This window comes from Eptesicus fuscus, chromosome 3 (assembly GCF_027574615.1).
Source record: "Eptesicus fuscus isolate TK198812 chromosome 3, DD_ASM_mEF_20220401, whole genome shotgun sequence".
Taxonomy (NCBI): Eukaryota; Metazoa; Chordata; class Mammalia; order Chiroptera; family Vespertilionidae; genus Eptesicus; species Eptesicus fuscus.
Window position 1 is genome coordinate 105,149,294 of NC_072475.1, and position 20,132 is coordinate 105,169,425.

At 41.0% G+C, this 20,132-nt stretch overlaps 1 protein-coding gene across 4 annotated transcripts in view; it reads right to left on the reverse strand.

Moving 5' to 3' along the window:
* TSC22D2 (TSC22 domain family member 2) overlaps positions 1-7,618 on the reverse strand; it is a 54,310-nt gene extending 46,692 nt beyond the window's left edge. For all 4 annotated transcript variants that reach the window (XM_028136989.2, XM_028136992.2, XM_054714098.1 and 1 more), the window contains exon 1: positions 4,648-7,618. In XM_028136989.2, coding sequence (XP_027992790.2) covers positions 4,648-6,599 — 1,952 coding nt within the window. In that variant the 5' untranslated portion in view covers positions 6,600-7,618. The remainder of the gene's footprint in view (positions 1-4,647) is intronic.
* Positions 7,619-20,132: the final 12,514 nt, after the last annotated feature.

Here is a 20,132-nt window from a genome sequence, read left to right on the forward strand (position 1 = left end):
AAACAATTATTAGAAGAAGTGATTAGACCATGGTTCCTCACTAGTAACAAGTGCTCCTATTCCTTCTGAGATCACATTTCATGTCATTTCACTATATTTTCTGTCTTCGTTATCTGCCGTCACTCTCTAACCTCACATCCCTCCGCCGCCCTCCCCCCAATTTTCCTATTTTAGGAAAGAAAAGTCAAGATCCTTTAATACTTCCCTAGCAGCAATTCCTCAGGAAAGAGATTCATTTTGGTTTCTTTACCATCTAATAGGTGGGGCTGCTCTTTGCTACTGGAGGGCACTAGAGAGCATGACTGCTTCCAATCTCCTTTGGTACTGAGAAAGACTAAACACCACTCCAAATTAGCAAGTACCAGATCCATAAATCCAGTACCATGTTTTACTGTTTCCAAATTAGTGCTATCCAAAGATTGGTATTAAAATTTATTCTCAGGAATAAGAGAACATATATACCCCACCCCACTACCAGTACTATAAAAAATGACTTCTCATAAAAGCAATTAAGTTCAAGATACACTCCTTCCCCTGCAAGGAAAAAACAGGGGTAACTAAAATAGTTACTTCGAGTACGTCTTATCCTCACACATACAAGCCCATGTTTTCTAAAGAGTTAATCAATGTTCAGCCTATATGATTTAGTCCAAACTTTTAAACAATGTATGTGTCACTGAATTTAAAAGGCCATATTCCTACTCATACAACTCTTGGTTTTGTGATCATCAGCCTTTCTGGATGAATCAATGATAACTTCCTTAATTTTAGTCATCAACATGGCACTCTGATGAGTGTGCATCAACATCAGTTCTTAGTAAATAATATGTCACTCATACACGTGATTTTATACTTGGATTACAAAATCCTTGGTAAGAGTACTTAGATAAGTATAGATGGCATCTACTGAGTGATTTAAATATCAACTATAAAGCTGGAAGGGCAAAATTACCTCCACAATTCAATATAGATAAAGAAAAATAAGCTCTAATTATCTATTGAGTTATATAATTCTGCCTCCTGATATACATTTACGTATATATGTCTAAAACTGTACAAACAAAATTTCTATTTATAGCAACATACCAGGACACATCACTAACCAATTACAATTTATAATACCTTACCAGTAATAAATAACAAACACAAATAAAACCATGAACAAAATATAGATATTCGCCACTAAGGGATCCTTACAATCATGTTTTGTTTTTTTAAATAAATATGTAGAAGTTAATTGGAAGCTTATACAAACTCCATCTGGGCAGGGGTGTCCCCAAAGGGCACCCCCTGGGGAGGGGCCCCAAATGGGAAAAGCCTGCTCTCTCTCTCTCTCTCTCTCTCTAATAGGAAAATCAATCTAAAATAATGTGTTTCGTGTCCCTTTGTCTCTGGTTTATATATTCTGCAGTTCTTTGTCTGAACCTGACACCTTCTAATACCCTTCCTTGATTTAGGACTTACAATCATGTTTTCAACAGTGTTTTGGTTGCAGTTGACAGTTCACAATTGCAGCCATTCATAAGAGTTCCTGGAATGTGGCTTACAGAGTTCACATTGGTCAGCTATCTATGGAAAATTATCTGTACTGCATTCGTTTTCAAAAAAGGTCAGTAATATTTTGTACTTCCCCCACTTATCAAAAAGGAGCCTGTTAAGTATACAGGTAGGTTAAACAAATTTTATAACGTTCACTGTAAAAATGGCTACACATTTTTCTATGATATATTTTCAACCACCATTACAGCCTCCACTTTACAAAATCAATTTGGTGCATCTCAAGAAATGATCATATGCCTAATGAGAAAAGCTAACTTTATGGTGATAAATAATATTTGGCCAATGGGCAACGTTAACGAAGAACTTTATGATATTTTCTTACTTTGTATAAACAAACATCAGCCCTTTTAAAGGCATGATAATATTATGATGTAATAATATAAGGTCTTTTCTGATTCGTTAAAATAGACAGTCTCAAAATGAGCCAATATGGAGAGCCTTGTATTAGAAATGGAACCAAAATGACAACATAAAGTTTTCAATATTTCAACCAAAATCACCTCAATCATTTTTATTAATCTTCCATTTTCCTTTCTTTTCTCAACATTTTTTTTAAAGCAAACACCTTACTTTACAAATATTTTCTTAAGATCTAAAATTTGTTTCAACCTATTCATAAAATTTAAGTCGTAATTACTCAAGACTTCTCACTCCATTTTATTTTACATTTGAATGACTGTAAATAAAATTGCATACAACCTATATAGTTTTATTAACCAGTCACCCCAATAAATTCAACACAACTTTTTAAAAACTGTATGCAGATTTTAATTTAGTAAGGCAACCCAAAAATCACCATATTAAAATTACGACTGTGCTAGTACTTTATCCTCAAAAGTACTCAATCAGTAATTTAAACATACACCTAGGAAAACTGTGTTATTTAATTTCAAGCACAGAACTTTAAAATGCCTCTTTTCCAAAGGCTTCCCATTAAAAAACACACAACTATTTCTAGTTAATGGATTTATTCCTTCACCAGGTATGTTTGTTGCAGTGACAAAAGAGTCAAATGTGTAACATTACATCTTGGAAACTAGCTTGTTAAATTGAAAACCAATGAAAGACTATAACAAAAATTAGAAATGAACATTTGATAAGCAACAGATTTTAAAAGGCTGGGTTGGGGAGGGAAGTGCCATATTTAAAATAGCACTGCACACACATCAAAATTCCTACACTGGATTAACTGTTGCAACTGATACAGTAGTATCTGCAGTTCAAACATTCACATGTTTAGAAATGAGATGAGATTATCAACTCTTTTAATAAGGAGAGGAGAAATAAATGCATCTTAGAGGTATACTCTAAAAATACATCCCAGAGTTTCCATTTGTCAACAGATTTCTCTGCTTCATGCCATATCATCATCATATTAGAGTTATGAGGAATGCAATTACATATGCTCTAAACTGAGAGAGGTGTGAAGAGAATAGAAAATTCATTCTTCATTCACAGGTGTGCAGGTGTTTTGGGAGGGGTTAGAAAACCAGTCATTATTTCTTGAAGAAATATGGGGGCAGTGTCAAACAGGTACAGGGAGGTAGCAAATGCTTATTTACTAACCCACCAGAAAAAAAGAGTTTCTGGCAGCTAGAAAAGGGAAGGTCACCTGTTGACTATTACCAAAGGTGAACAATTAAACTCAATCTGCATTTTAGGTGTGTGCCCTATGTGTGAAAATATGGGAGCAAAAGAGGGATTTTTCTGAGTGGCTTTGTGGAATCAGTTTCTTTACTTGGTAGTTCCATCCACATAAAATTTCGCAATGACTAGCTAGCTGAGCTCACTTATGGACACGTGGAATTCTCTAAGAGTTCTCAAATAGAAGAAAGACTCCCCACAAGCAAGTCACCTACAAAAAAAGATGAACTTTGAATTACAAAAAGCAGAGAAGATGAATTTCAGTAAGCATTTTTCACACCAACCAACAGAAGTATATAAAATACAAGGCTAAACAGAAATGAAAAGTTAAGTATATGAAGGAACCCAGAGGAAACATACCAATTATTCCATAAAAAAGATTTGATCTTTTAACACATCTAAAATTAACCTTTCTGAAAACAAAACCTCCAACAAATAAATGTCTACCTGTGAAGTGCTTGAAACTTTCTCTGTAGTTTTGAAATATAATTTTAAAGCTGTGACAAATCCGTTTTTAAAACTTGCGTTAAGTATATTATGTTCTTTTCATTTTAATTTCATCAAAACCATTTAAAATCCTCATTAAACAATAACCAAACATCAACTGTTGTAGGATTGATATGGCAAATACACCAATTTCCACTTAAACAATTAAAGAAGCTTCCCTTAAATGGAGCCAATTGCTGACATTTACCCCTTTACTATAAAATTACTCTAATTTCAAGAACTACAGGTTTTTACTACAGCTCATATCACCCTTTCCTACAGTACAAAGACTGATGATGGAAGTATTTTCAGATACACTTTTACTTTCAAAAAAAATAGTATCTAAAGAAGTAAGTCACTGGGAAGCCTCTTGACTTTCTATTCTCTTTCATTAAAAGGCTGAACGAAGATATGATCTTCGAAGCTGGATTTGACATTTCAAGATTATCTCTCCAGCCTTTCCAGATACAGAGATAGGTATCTTACATGGATCTTTCTGTACTAAAGGGCCTTCTGGTTTTCCAGAATGGCAAACTTCTAATTGTTTCATCTCAAAATTCACACTGACAAAAATCTGCCATAAGTGTTCAAGTGTGATTGACATCTAAAAAAGGGACAATCCTATGGGGCATAACCTACTAGCTACCATCTCTAAATTGAGAGGATTAAGATAAAATCCATCCTTTTGAATAAAAAATGTTGCATTCCTATCCATTTTAGTATGTTTGAGCAACTGTGACAAGACTAATTCTCTCATTAGCCACCTTTACATGAGCAATCTTTAAAACTAAAGGTGTTTTTTTAAGAATTGATAAATCAACTTTACTAAATGCTAATTGTTATATTTAAAACTGCTAACAGCCTCAAAATGAAAAAAGAACTCTTCCAAAGTTGCACCCTAAACTACAATGTTTGACCAAACATTCCTATAAAATATTTTATATAAGATTGTCATACCTGTCTTCATCACCATCAACAGGAATAGCTATGCTGAATACAGAGGTGGCCAGACTGTTCATAGGTGTTAACTGAAGGGGATTTGCCAGGGCATCTGGAACAGGAGGCTTCACAACAGGCTTATTTTCAGCAATGAGAGAAAGTGGTGGTTGAGGTAGGGGTTCTGATTTTCTTCTAGTATCGTCAGCTTGTCCGACTAAAGGCTGGGTCTGAGTCTGAAACTGGCTTAGGTCAGACTGTGGTAGACTTGTTGGTGCACTGGGTGTGCCTTGCGCTAAAGGCAGCCCGACTTGCTGGATTATGCTGCCGCTCCTGCTGACTGGCGTATGGCTGCTCAGCTGCTGCGACTGGACCAGGGCCGCGGGTACATGTGGCATAGTAACAGACGTGGTAGGCATACTGGGCACGCTTGGAGCGGGCACGGCGGCAGGCACGTTTGGAACTCCGGGCACCATGGTGTGAGGGCCACCAGACGCGGCTGACGGCGCACCGCTGCCTCCCACCTGCGGTGAAGGCGCGGGCTGGGGCTGCCCGGCCCCGGTAGGAACCAGGCCCGGCTGCACCGTGCCTCCCACAGGAGCCGGGGGAACTCCAGCCGGCTGAGTAGGCGCGGCCTGCCCGCCTGGCGCGTTTCCCGGCCCCGGAGCCACGGCTTCATTGGGCAGGGAAGAGGGGCCCACGATCTGCGCGGCCCCCGAGGAGGCATTGTGGCCGGTGCCCACCGGAAGGCTGGCCCCTGCGCCGGTGGCCGAGGGCTGCGCGGGGCACGGCGGCTGCAGGCCGGCCACGTGCTGCTGCAGGTACTCACTCGGGCCGGAGGGCTGGACGGGCAGCAAATGCCCCGGCGGCATCTGAGGCTGGGGATACGCGAACTGCTGAGGCTGCGGCGTCGCAGAAGCGCTGGCGGCCGGGCCAGACTGCGGAGGCAGAGACATGCCGGGTTGCGCCAGGGTTACATTCGTTAGCGGAAGACCCTGTCCATTGGGCCCCGGGGGGACGACGCCCGGCCCGGTTCCCTGGGGCTGGCTGGGCTGCGGAGCCGCCATCACTTGCTGCGGCCCGGCTGCGGCTCCCGGGAACGACGGCCTGGAAGCCAAGCTTGGAGCCACAGCCCCACCTACGGGCGGAGGCGGCGGCTGGAGCTGCCCAACGCCAAAACTCAGCGGCGGGGCCGGAGCGGGCAGGCTCATTTTCTCCGACGGGGGTAGCTGTGACACAGCAGTCAGGGAATTGTCAGTTCCCGAGTCGGGCCCGTGTGCCCCCGGCATGGAGGCCACCACCACCACCACCGACCCTCCGGTGGCGCCCAGGCCACTGTCTCGCTCCGCAGTCTGGTCAAAAGTACTGCTGTGCCTAATGCAATCCCCGGACCTGGTCAGGACGCTGCTGTCCGAATCCCGCTCATAGTATTCCATACACGTCCATCGGCCGCGTCTGTAGGGCTCCCCGCTCCCGTGGTCCAGCTTGATCACGCGGAAACGGGAACTACAAGTGGTGGGGGGCTGCGACGGAGCCGGCCCCGCAGAGGAACCCGCGGCCGGGGGGGCGCCGGGTGCCCCCGAAGAGGGGGCCGAGGCGGCAGCTGTCGCCAGAGTATTGGCCAGCGCCCCCATCACGCTCCGGGCCGACACGGCTCCTCCTCCGTTGGCGGGAGCAGTCGCCGCGGCCGCCAGCTGCCCGTCCAGGAGGAGGTTTGGGGAGACCGTCCCGGGAGTCTCCGCATCCCCGACATTGTTGAGGGTCTCTTCGGAGGAGCTCCGCTCGCAGACCTCCTCGGGGCCATAATCCGTGGCCCGGGACACGTCAAATATCTCGGAGGAGACGTCCTCGGTGCGTGACTCGTCCGGGTCGTCCAGGCTCTCGGTGTCCTCGGTGATGCTCGTGGCCACCTGGGCCGTGGTGACACTGGTGATCTGGAAGCAGCTCTTCTTCTTGGCCGGCATCTTGGACATGGTGAGGAAGGCTGGGGGGCCGAGGGGCACTGCGGCTCCGCGGCGAACTGGCTGGAAACCAGGAAGGGAAGGGCACGGCCCCCAAAGACACAGTCCGAGTCCGCGCCGGGTGTGAGGCCCGCCGCCGGGAGTCACGGGCCGATCCGGGCGCCCGCTCTGGGAGACATCCTCCTCTCCCGCTGCTTCTCCGCGTCGGTCTCCGGCTCGGCCCCCGTCTCACTCGCGCGGCAGCTGCTCCTCCTCCGTTTTCGCCTCCCGCAGCCGCGGCGCCTCAATTCAATCCCCTCGGCGGCGGCGAGAGCGCGATCCCAGGGGCGGGCCGGCGGCTTCCTCCTCCCGTCTCCGGGCCGCCGCGGTCAGTCCAGCGCCGCGCGGTCCGCAGGCCTTGGCTGGGGGTGGGAGTGGGAGGGCGAAGGGGAGGAGGCGGCGGCGGCGTGAGGGGCGGTGCTGCCCCGCTCGGGCTGCTCGGGCTGCTGCCGGCGTCAGGTCCGGGCTCGGACGCTGAGAGGGCGAGGAGCGGCGGGTCCGGAGCCGGGCTTTCGGGTTCAGCCCAGGGCCGCGGGCTGGGGCTGGCTGAAGGTCCGCGGGCGGGCGGGCGGGCGGCGGGGCTTCGGCGCGGGCGGGAGGCCCTCCCTCCCCGGCACTAGCCGGAGCTCAGCCCCAGGGACATGTCGAGCGTCTCAGGCGGAAACCCTCTCCAGGGGAGGGAGGGGAGAGCCGCCTCGGTCCTCCCCTTACAGGGGAGCCACCCCCGCGGGCGGCGGCGGCAGTCCCGGCCTCCCCTCACAGCTCTGGAGAGTGAGGGGCGGCGGCCGGCCGGCCGGCGAGCGGAGGCGCCCCGGATGTGTGAGGTAGCGGCGGTCGCTTCTTCGACTGCTCCTCGGTGCGCCCGGTTCAAAAACCCCGGAGAAACTGAAATTCAAACTGCTGAAGCAGCGGCTGCAGCTCCCTCCCCTCGGCCAAGATGGGGCTGAAATGGCCGCGCCAGGGATGCTGGGAGGAGCAGCAGCCCCGCTGCCGCCGCCGCCGCTGTCGACTAAAATGCCGCCGCTGCCGCAGCCACCGCCAGCGCCGCAGCCGCCGGCGTTCCTTGACGCAGGGCGTCATGACGTCACCGCCCCGCCCCCTCCGGTTTCCTGCAGTTTCGCGTGGAGGCTTGAGGGAGGTAGTGGGCGTGGCTAGAGGTTAAAAAAAAGGGAGCGGTTTTTTTATTTAAATTTTTTTAAATTTAAATTTTGCCTTGCAGGTCTTTAAGAGTAGAATAGAAGAGCTAATGACTCTTAAATTCCTAGCATAGAGAAGCTGCAGCCGCACCAATCGAATGTCTTTATGTCTGTTCCGAGACATTGAAAGACTGGGTAGAGGTCATGTGCTGTGTCTAATAATGTTTAGCAAAACCTTAGTGAAACGAGGGCGATAGGAATGGGGTCTGGGGGCATTTAGCTAGGATAAAGAGGGAGATGGCTGGAAGTACCAACTCACTTAAAAAGTCTTTCCTGAAAGGAAATGTTATAGTCTGAGGAGAGAAATGGGGATGATTAACCAAGAATAGCAAGCCAGATTGAGTCAGAAAATGATCTTTCAGCCAGAAATTGTCTCCAACAATGGCATCAGGAGATGGTTACTTGCCCAGGGTGAGGTCAGTTTAAAAAAAGACTAGAGGTTACCAACATATTCCTAATTTTCCTGTATTTGCTGTGATTCCAGCATCCAAGAGTTCATTTAAAGTCCTGAGACTGTTTTCACTTTCCCCAGGAAATCAGCTTATGGGCTCCATAAATGTAGAACCTACTGCGTTAAATAGTTACAGTTCTTTCTTTTGTTTATTTTAAAATTCTTAGTTGAAGCCAGAGTATTATATGGTTTGGATTGGGTCATGAAAACCAGAACAATTCAGCAAGCACCCTTTCCTATCCCAGTACAGAGAGCAACTATGAAAGTACTGGCAAATTTATTATCTTTTAGCTACTTCCTGGCAAATGAAAATGGTAAAGCCATTTAAACGTTTTTTTAAAAATGAAAAAGAAGGCTCTTGAACTTTGACATTCTAATGCATCTTTTAGGTAAAGTTTAAGACATCTTGATAGAAATCAAAATGTCATTTCTATTACAGCTTTAACAGTCATATGATCACTTACATAAATCAGTTAGTCATGATACTCAGGATTTATGTCCAGGTATGTATGCTCTGGACATAAATGAATCGAACCCGGGACCCTCCAGTCTGCAGGCCGACGCTCTATCCACTGAGCCAAACCGGTTTTGGCCCAAAGGATGTTTTGATAATTAAAATTCACAGAGAATTTTTTAGGTCCTTAGTGTGAATAATACACAGAGATGTCTGATACCTTAGTAGAAACCATGTCTTCTAAACCCATCCTAAGGTCAGGATGTGAAATAAGAACGCATAATATTCCTATTTCTTAAGGGGATGGGAGAAAAAAAAGGAACAAAGTGTAACGTTATGCTGCTTTTGTGGCAGATAGCTAATGGAATGTTTCATTTCTAAATCTGTAATTTCAGTAATTGTTAGAGACACTTTCCATCAGTAAGTTAGATCAACTGGTTAAATAAAATGTGAATTTATGAAAGCTTAATATAATTTTGTATTGATTTACCAGATTGTTGAAAGTGGTGATAAATGCATTCAGCTTTTGGAAAAATAAGTATCATTTGCCTACTTGTCCCATTACCTTCTTATTATGTAAACTTCTTGATTTCTTGTTATGGCACTTGTAAATCACAGTTTAAGGAAAAATCTTAATATGAAAGACCATTTCTTCTTGATGAACATGTAAAGGATTTATTATGAAATTAAAGTGATGAGAAAGATAATTTAGAAGAGATCATCAGTTAGTGAGCTATATTTCTGGTAAGATGGGGTTAGAAATGTCAAAAGACATCTTAGCAAAAAAATAGATTTATAAAGTTAAATGTTTTACTTATATGTTCAAAGATTTGTGTGTGTTTAAACTAATAAAATAGTTCTCTTAAAGGTAAATTTTCCAAGGGTTTTAAAGGTCCTAGTTACTTTTATACATGTGCTCTTTAAAAATGTGGGAGCATTTATTGCATAAAACTCCTATGAAGAATGGTAAGAATTTTGGTTGTTGTAAATAGCTTTGAAATCATTTTATAGAGGACAAAAAATTGTATAACTATCAAACTACAAAAAGCTATGTGATTCATGCTTGATTCACAAAGGATTAAAAGCCTTCACATAAATTATTAAAGTTATAGAAAGCAGGATTTATGTCCAGGTATGTATGCTCTGTGTATGTATGCTCTGGAGTCCCAAACCTCAAAACCAGGGGTCTTATGCAATTCTAGCTCCATACCTGCACCCAGAAATCGTAGGTAAAAACTTTGATTACTGCTCCAGAGTCCCCAATTTGACTGTCCTATACCTGGTATTTCCCTCAAAGGCTTAATTTGAAGCAATGTATGGGAAGTACATTTAGGAAGAACAAAACGGGTGGGGTTGGGGTGGGGGAAGGACTTAGAAACTAAGGACTTTCTATCGATGGGGAAAAAAAACTATTACAGCAAGATCTTTTCATCAGTTCAGAGTACCATACCCCCAAATTCTACTAGATTATTATCTAACCACTAAAGGCCCAGCAAACGAAATTTGTGCGCGGGTACGGTCCCTAGGCCTGGCCTGCGATCAGGGCCATCTTCCCCAGCTGCCCCTTGCCCCCCTCCACCCTGTTCACCATCAGATGATCCATCAGAGCCGAGAGATTGGCCGTTCCCGCCAGCTCACTGGCCCCGCCCCCGCCAAGGGTCACCCTTTGTGTGGGGGGCGACCAATGGCGCCCCTGTCCCCCACTACCCAACTGGTTCCCTGTTCACCATCGGGCGATGGGAGCCTGTCGGCTGGGAAAGGGACGGAGAGGTGGTCAGTGCGCCTCATAGTGACTGGTTGAGTGGTTGTTCTGGTCGTTCTGCCATTAGGGTCAATTTGCATATTACCTTTTTATTATATAGGATATTAGTACCAGATGGTAAATTGTTTCATAGTCACAAGATCCTGGAATGTGATCTGCAGATACTCAAGAAAAACTGTTTTTAAAAATAAATGCATTAAAATAGTAATGGTATATTAATTTAAAATAGTAGTGGTATATTAATCAAAATATGCTGGGATAGAGAAAAGAAAATCAGACCTTTAGTACAAATTAAGCAACTGCTTGGGTTAAGAGAAGAAACTCTTAAGAAGTAATACTATCAGTCAGATAGTGACATTTATTGAGCACTCCCTATGTGCATTAGGAATTGGACAGCCTGTATCCCAGTCAGCAAGTTTTTTCTGTGATTTAGACATAGATTATATTTATTTTGTATGTTTTTATCACCAAATTGTTAGAAAAATAAAAAATGAAAGACAGCCGAAACCAGTTTGGCTCAGTGGATAGAGCGTCGGCCTGAGGACTGGAGGGTCCCGGGTTCGATTCCGGTCAAGGGCTTGTACCTTGGTTGTGGGCACATCCCCAGTAGGGAGTGTGCAAGAGGCAACTGATCGATGTTTCTCTCTCATCGATGTTTCTAACTCTGTCCCTCTCCCTTCCTCTCTGTGAAAAATCAATAAAATATATTTAAAAAAAAAAAAAAAAAGAAAGACAGTTTTCAGGTCCCAAAAAGCATTTACTTGAAATAAATGAGTTGTCTAAACAAGTAGTACTTGATTTATTACTATGATCTGGGTTCCATTTCTGGAACAATATCTTATTAATAACCACTTGCAGTGAGGCCATTGTGTAATATTATCCAAAAAGGGAAAGAAATGCAATGAAAGAAGGACTAAGACTAATGAAATTCCATGAATGCTTTTATAAAGGAAAACATAATCTGCTTGGTGGGTGTGGCTCCGTGGTTGAGTGTCAGCTCATGAACCAGGAGATCGCTGGTTCTATTCCTGGTCAGGGCACATGCCCCAGTTATGGGCTCAATCCTCAGTTGGGGGTGTACAGGACGCAGCCTGATGCTTGTATCTTTCTATCCTTATCCTTTCCTCTCTAAAATCAATAAAATATAAGTACATATAACTTACTTAAAAGTACTTAAAAAGTCAGTTCTTCAAAAAACATAATCTGATTGAGATGCACAAATTTTACTTGAGAATGAAGTGTGTAAAATTTTCACATTTAAGGTAATTTCTATAAGATACTCTTCTAGAGTTTGCTATACTATGAAACAATGATATATTTTTTAAATAGTGAAGATTTCCTTGAGTCCCAAAGTCCTTTGAAGGTCAGGAAAAACATAGCAATTGGGGGGGTGGGTGCATTTTGAACTAATAATAAATATAATGTCCCATAAAAGCCTGTTTTCTTTTATTATGGAACTTAATTTAGAATCCAAAATATTAGTTCTGCAGTTCTGAAATCTAGTTTAAATGCTGCAATGTATGCAACTTCAATAGAAAAATCTGTTAATGACTATATTTCTTCTTTTTTATATTACACTAGAGGCCTTGATGCAGGAAATTCGTGCAAGGGGCTCGGCCCTCGCAGCCGCAGTGGCTTGCCTTGGCCCTCGCAGTCCCAGCTTCGTCCAGAAGGTTGTTCGGCTCTCAGGTCTAATGAGTATATTATGCTTTTATTATTATAGATGTGACCACTTGGGATAAAATTGAAGATATCTCTATTGCCTAATTCGAAAAAAACTTGAGAACAAGAGCCCACTCCAGTTTTACTATAAACTTGTTTTGTGACTGCTCATAAGTCTGTTAATCATTCAGTTTCCCATTACTAAAAAGAAGCAACATGGTGCTGATCAGTTCTTAAACTACCAATCCCATTGAAAGAGTGCATGGGAAAAGATAACACATGTGGTAGTGTTTTGGCATCTTTGGAAGAAAAGAGTACAACTCAATGTGATACTATTGGTAATAATATTTTCAATGTCATTTGTTAGTTAAAAAAGAAAACAGTTGCTAGGTGTACATGATTTTATGAAGAAGCCATATTCTATCATAGATGAAGAAGTTATTTATAGATATTTAGTAGTATATACTTTGGAAAGGTGAGTCATCACCATCTATTTTGTCTTTCTTGTGTATATGAATTTGATGTATTAGCAGGCATGATTTTTGTATATCTAAGTGGTGGGTAATATATTTGTAATTTTAAGTTGTAACTTTAACATAAAAGAACATTGAAAGACATTGCCAATTTCTAGACTTCTGGGTTATAGTTCTTTCTGAATATTGCTATTATCAGCTTAAAAAGTTTTTATGGCCTGCCTGGCATGGCTCAGTGGTTGAGCGTCGACTTATGTATGAACCAAGATGTCATTGTGTGATTCCCAGTCAAGTCACATGCCTGGGTTTCGGACTCGATCCCCAGTGTAGGGTATGCAGGAGGCAGTCGATCAATGATTCTCTCTAGTCGTTGATGTTTCTCTCGCTTTCTTTCTGAAGTCAATAAAAATATTTTTTAAAAAAAGTTTTTATGGTACATATATACAATGGACTATTGGCCACAAAAAGGAATGAAATTTTATCATTTGTGACAACATGGATGGACCCAGAACGGTGACTTTCAACCTTTTTCATCTTGTGGCACACATAAATTAATTACTAAAATTCTGCAGCACACCAAAAAAATATACTTTTTGCCAATTTGACAAAAAAAAAAAAGGTATAATTTTAGTGCTTTACATAAATAAATAAATAAATAAATACATAAATAAATAAATAAATACATAAATAAATAATAGTAATTACCTACCCTTTTTGCTCCAAAGTGACTTTTAAAAAATCAGGTGCTCCTCTAGCCAGTTTTCTCAGTGGTTAGAGTGTCGGCCTGTGGACTGAAGGGTCTCAGGTTCGATTCCGGTCAAGGGCATGTACCTAGGATGCAGGCTGGATCCCCAACCCCAGTTGGGACACATGCAGGAGGCAACCAATTGATGTGTCTTTCACATTGATGTTTCTCTTTCTTTCTGTCTCTCCCCCTTCCTTCTCTCTCTAAAAACCAATGGAAAAAATCTTTGGGTGAGGATTAACAAACAACAAAAACAACAACAAACAAACAAAAAAAATTAGGTGCCTATACTTGTATGTAGGATTTCTGGTACTAAGAATTAACCAATCAGATGCAACCTTATTATGTGACATGACCAATAAGATGTATATGGTTCAAGACAGGGCATTCACACTAGATGACTATGGTTGTGTTGACTGTTGTCTTTTTTTCTTTTTTTGCAATCTAATGGAAAAGAAAGAGGTCAGTGCCCCTGACTACATAGTCAGGAATTGCATGTTTTAAAAATTCTTGTGGCACACTGATTGAAAATTGGTGACCTAAAGGGTATTATGCTAAGTGAAATAAGCCAGACAGAGAAAAGCAAATACCATATGATAATCACTTATATATGGAATCTAAAGAACAAAATAAACAATCAAATAGAAATAGACTTACAGATACAGAGAACAAACTGATGGAGTCCTGAGGGGAGGGGTATTGGGGGATGAGGTAAAGAAAAGGTGATGGGATTAAGAAGTACTAATTCATAGTTACAAAATAGGCAGGGGAATGTAAGGTAAAATATAGGGAATATAGTTAATCTATACTAATAAAAGGGTAATATGCTAGTTAGACCAGACATCTTCTGGACGACTTTCTGGACATCCTTCTAGACAAAGCCACTGTGGCGGGGCCAAAGCAGAGGCAGTTAGGCATGATCAGGTTAGCAGGGGAGAGCAGTTAGGGGGATCAGGTCAGCAAGCAGGTGAGTGGTTAGGAGTCAGTAGTCCCAGATTTTGAAAGGGACATCCCCCAAGGGGTCCCAGATTAGAGAGGGTGCAGGCCAGACTGAGGGACACCCCCTCCCATACACGAATTTCGTGCACTGGGCCTCTAGTCTATAATAATACAAGCATAATATGCTAATTAGACTGGATGTCGTTCCGGACGACCTCTGGACGAAGCCGGGGCTGCAAGGGAAGCCCGGGTCCCGGATGCCTGCCAGTGGCCAGAGGGAAGCCAGGGTCCTGAGTGCCAGAGGGAAGCCAGTGCTGGCAGCTGGGGGAAGGAAGGCCTACCCTTGCACAAATTTCGTACATTGAGCCTCTAGTACTATAATAACTATCTTAGGCACTTGAATTAATGGAGGGAACACTTTGTAACTTGAATGTGTATCTGCTGTGCTGTACACCTGAAACTAATACAAAAAAGTGTTGAATGCAAACTGTAATTGAAAAACAAAATTTAAAAAAGAGAAAATGTATTTTGGTGTAGAAACTTGTATAAACTGATTTTAGATATGAATAATGGTCTAAGTCAGTGGTTGGCAAACTCATTAGTCAACAGAGCCAAATATCAACAGTACAACGACTGAAATTTCTTTTGAGAGCCAAATTTTTTAAACTTAAACTTCTTCTAACGCCACTTCTTCAAAATAGACTTGCCCAGGCCATGGTATTTTGTGGAAGAGCCACACTCAAGGGGCCAAAGAGCCACATGTGGCTCGCGAGCCACAATTTGCCGACCATGGGTCTAAGTGTTCTTTTTTCTTATATATGTATATATACACATCTGCACTAATAAAAGAAAAAGATGTAAATTGACCGTACCTTCGTGATGCCCACCAGCCAATCAGGAGTGAGTATGCAAATTAACCCAACAAAGATGGCAGGTTAATTTGCATACACAAGGCGCCGAGTGGTCGGGGGCGGGACGCTTGTGTTGTTGCCATGGCGATGGCGCAGGTGTTCCGCACCGCCCCAGCCACTCTGGGCCTCTGGGCAGCGTGGGAAGGTGGAAAGGCAGCTCCAGCCAGAGTGAAGGCAGTGCTGGCAGCCAGGGGAAGGAAGGCCCATTCTTGCACGAATCTTCATGCATCAGGCTTCTAGTATATATATAATTTTTTATTGAATTAATTGGGGTAACATTGGTTAATACAATTATATAAGTTTCATGTGTACAATTCTATAATACATCATTCATATATTGTACTGTGTGTTCACCACCCCAAGTCAAATTTCTTTCCATCACCATTTATCCCCCTTATATCTTCTTTTACCTCTCCCATCCCTCTACCTCCCTTTTTCTCTGGTAATCACCATATTGTTATCTATGTCTATGAGGTTTTGTGTGTGTTTTTTTCTTAATCCCTTCACCTTTTTCACCAGCCCCCCAATCTCTCTCCCCTCTAATAGCTGTCTGTCTGTTTTCTGTATTTATGAATCTGTTTCTATTTTGTTTATTTATTTTGTTCATTAGATTCTACATGAAAGTGAAATCATATGGTATTTTTCTTTCTCTGACTGGCTTATTTCACTTAACCTAATAATTTCCAGATCCATCTATGCTGTCCCAAAAGGTAAGATTTCCTTCTTTTTTACAGCCGAGTAGTATTCCATTGTGTAAATGTACCACAGCTTTTTTATATACACTCATTTACTGATGGGCACTTAGGCTGCTTCCAAATAATGGCTATTATATTCTTTCAAATCAGTGTTTTGGGCTTCTTCTGATATATTCCCAGAACTGGAATTGCTGGGTCATAAGGCAGTTCCCTTTTTAATTTTTTGAGGAAACTACATACTGCTTTCCACAGTGACTGCACCAATCTGTATTTCCACCAATAGTGCATGAGGGTTCCCTTTTCTCCACATTCATGCCAACACTTATTGTTTGTTGATTTAGTGATGCTAGCTAGCCATTTTGACAGGTGATATCTCAATTGTGGCTTTAATTTGCATTTCTCTGATGATTAGTGACATTGAGCATCTTTTCATATGTCTATTAGCCACCTGTATGTCCTCTTTGGAGAAGTGTCTATTCAGGTCCTTTGCCCATTTTTAAATTGGATTGTTTGGGTTTTATTGGTGTTAAGTTTTGTATGTTGTTTGTAAATTTTGGATATTAACCCCTTATCAGATGTATTATTGGCAAATATGTTCCCCCATTCAGTGGTTTGTCTTTTCATTTTGTTGATAGTTTCCTTTGCTGTGCAAAAACTTTTAGTTTGATGTAGGCCCATTTGTCTAGTTTTATTTTTGTTTCCCTTGCTGGAGGTGATATATCAGAAAAAAATATTGCTATAAGAAATGTCTGAGATTTTACTGCTTATGTTTTCTTCCAGAAGTTACATGGTTTCAAGTCTAATGTTTAAGTCTTTAATGCATTTCAAGTTTATTCTTGTGCATGGTGTAAGAAGGTGGTCTAATCATTTTTTGCATGCATCTTTCCAATTTTCCCAATACCATTTATTGAATAGATTATCGTTACCCCATTGTATGGTCTTGCCTCCTTTGTTGAATATTACTTGACCATGAAGGCCTGGGTTTATTTCTGGGCTCTCTATTCGGTTTCATTGATCTATATATCTTTTTTTATATGCCAGCACAATTTTCTTTTGATTACTATGGTCTTGTGGTATAGTTTGATATCAGGTAGCATGATTCCTCCAACTTTGTTCTTCTTTCTCAAGATTGCTGTGACTATTTGGGGTCTCTTGTGGTTGCATATATATGTTAAAATATTTGTTCTAGTTCTGTGAAATACAACATTGTTATTTTGATAGGAATTGCTTGAATATATAGGTTGCTTTGGATAGCATGGACATTTTAATGTTAAGTCTTCCTATCCATGAATATGATATGCTTTTACTTATTTGTACCTTCTTCAATGTTTTACCATTTTCTGAGAACAGGTCTTTTACATCTTTGGTTAAATTTATTCCTAGGTATTTTATTTCTTTTTAAAAAATGCAATTGAAAATGGAATTGTTTTCTTAGTTTCCTTTTCTGATAGTTCATTATTGATGTATAAAAATGCAACTGGTTTCTGGATATTTATTGCATATCCTGCTACATTCCTGAATTCATTTGTCAGTTCTAGTAGTTTTTTGGTAGAATCTTTAGGGTTTTCTATATATGGTATCATGTTAACTGCAAATAATGATACTTTTATTTCTTCCTTTCCAATTTGGATGCCTTTTATTTCTTCTTTTTGTTTTCTTGCTGTGGCTAGACTTCTGGTACTATGTTGAATAAGGGTGGTGAAAGCAGATATCGCTGTCTTATTTCCTATCTTAAGGGAAACTCTTTTAGTTTTTGCCCATTGAGTATGATGATGGCTGAGTGTTTGTCATATATGGCCTTTATTACATTAAAGTATATTCCCTCTATTCCCATGTTGCTGAGAGTTTTTATCGTAAATGGATGCTGGATTTTATCAAATGATTTTTCTGTATATATTAATATGATCATGTGATTTTTATCTTTCATTTTGTATGTGGTATATAACATTTATTGATTTATAGATAACGTACCAATCTTGTATCCCTGGAATAAACCCCACCTGATCATGTTGTATGATCTTTTTCATGTATTGCTAGATCCGGTTTGCTAACATTTTGTTGGGGATTTTAGAATCTATGTTCATCAGTGTTAGTGGCCTATAATTTTCTTTCTTTGTAATGCCTTTATCTGATTTTGGAATTAGGATCATGCTGGCCTTGTAAAACGAGCCTGAGAGTCTTCCCTCCTCTTGTATTTTTTGGAATAGTTTGAATAGGATTCGTGTTGGTTGTTTTTAGAATGTTTGGTAAAATTCACCTATAAAGTCATCCTATCTATGAATTTTGTTTGTTGAGAGTTTTTTGAATACTGCTTCAATTTCACAAGTTGTAATCTGTCTATTCAGATTTTCTTTTTAAAAAAATATATATTTTATTGATTTTTTTACGGAGAGGAAGGGAGAGGGATAGAGAGTTAGAAACATCGATGAGAGAGAAACATTGATCAGCTGCCTCCTGCACACCTCCTACTAGAGATGTGCCTGCAACCAAGGTACATGCCCTTGACCGGAATCGAACCTGGGACCTTTCAGTCCGCAGGCTGACGCTCTATCCACTGAGCCAAACTCTTTCTGATACAGTTTTGAAAGATAGTATGTTTCTAGGGATATCCGTTTTGTCCAGATTGTCCAATTTATTGGCATATAATATTTTCTTACAATCCTTTGTATTTCTGTGGAGTCAGTTATTACTTCTATTCTTCCATTTATAATTTTATTTTTTTTGTTCCTTTCTCTTTTTTCTCAATTGATAATCTATCTGAAGGTCATTCATAGGAATAAAGGTTGAAAGGCACAGATAGAATATTGACTACCTTGTATTCCCGGTTATGTTTTAATTCCAAAATAAGTAGTTCTTTTGTCACTGGAAGTAAAACACTTAGCATTTAACTTTAGAATACTTGAAAACTTTGACAGCATTCATATTCATTAAAGGCTCAATACAAGATCTATGTTTGCACAAGGATTTGTTTGTTAGTTAAAATGGCTATGTTATAAGCTGCTTCTCTGAAAATTAATACTCTGCTTCCCCATCTGTAACATGAATCTTTGGAGAAGAAGATAGTTATAAATAGGGAGAAAATGCAAAATTCAGGTGAAATATTAGCCATAGGGTCATTCCAGTTGTGGCCATCAAAGTCCTAATGAATAATTAGAACAGCATTACTATGATATCCATTTTGTGATACTTATCTATTTTTAAACTAAATTGATATATAAAATATATTTTCATCTTCAAATATTTAGAATATTTTTCCATCTTCACCCTATTTTTTCAGGATTCTTATGCTAATCTTTATTTTTTTGCATATTGTGTATATTCAAAAACTGATCTGATTCTAGATTTTTAGTTTATAAATTTTACATCCTTGCCTATTTTATAGGTATGCCATTAATACAATACTTCTCTCTAAGGAAAAAAAAAGTCAACCTATCCCACAAAAATACATCTTTTCAAGAAAGATAGATTATGTAGTGATGATTCATATTAGTCAAGTACTCTCCACTGAATTTCTTTTTTTTTTTTAAGATATATTTTATTGATTTTTAAAGAGGAAGGGAGAGGGAGAGAGAGATAGAAACATCAATGATGAGAGAGAATCATTGATTGGCTGCCTCCTGCACGCCCCCTACTGGGGATCGATCCCACAACCCAGGCACATGCCCCTGGCCGGAATCGAACCTGGGACCCTTCAGTCCGCAGGCTGATGCTCTATCCATTGAGCCAAACCAGCCAGGGCTCCACTGAATTTCTTTAAGCTTAACTACTGTGTTTAAAATAATTTTGCTTATTACTATTTCATTTGAAATATTTTATTTTGGTGTAAGAAAAAATAAAAAAAATTTCAGTAACAACAACCTGATATTTTGAACAAGCAGCTCCAACTATCTGTTTTTTCATTCATTCAGCATATATTTAGAAACCTCCTATGTGCAGGCCTCTTTGCTAGACTTGGGGAAAACAGTTATGAACTAGCCAACAAAAAGAAAGCCCTTGTTTTAATAGGTCTTATATTTTAATAGAGGAACAGATACCAAAGAAATAAACAACTGAATGTGGTAATTTCAAATACTTATAAGTGTTAAGAAGAAACAAAATAACAGTGGAAAGTGAAGACAAGGGCACATTAGGCATCTGGCAAGTGGACCTGAGGGGAAAGGCTCTTAGAACCAAGAGCAAGTTCTTGGATAGCCAGTATTTAAGGAAGAGAGACATGGG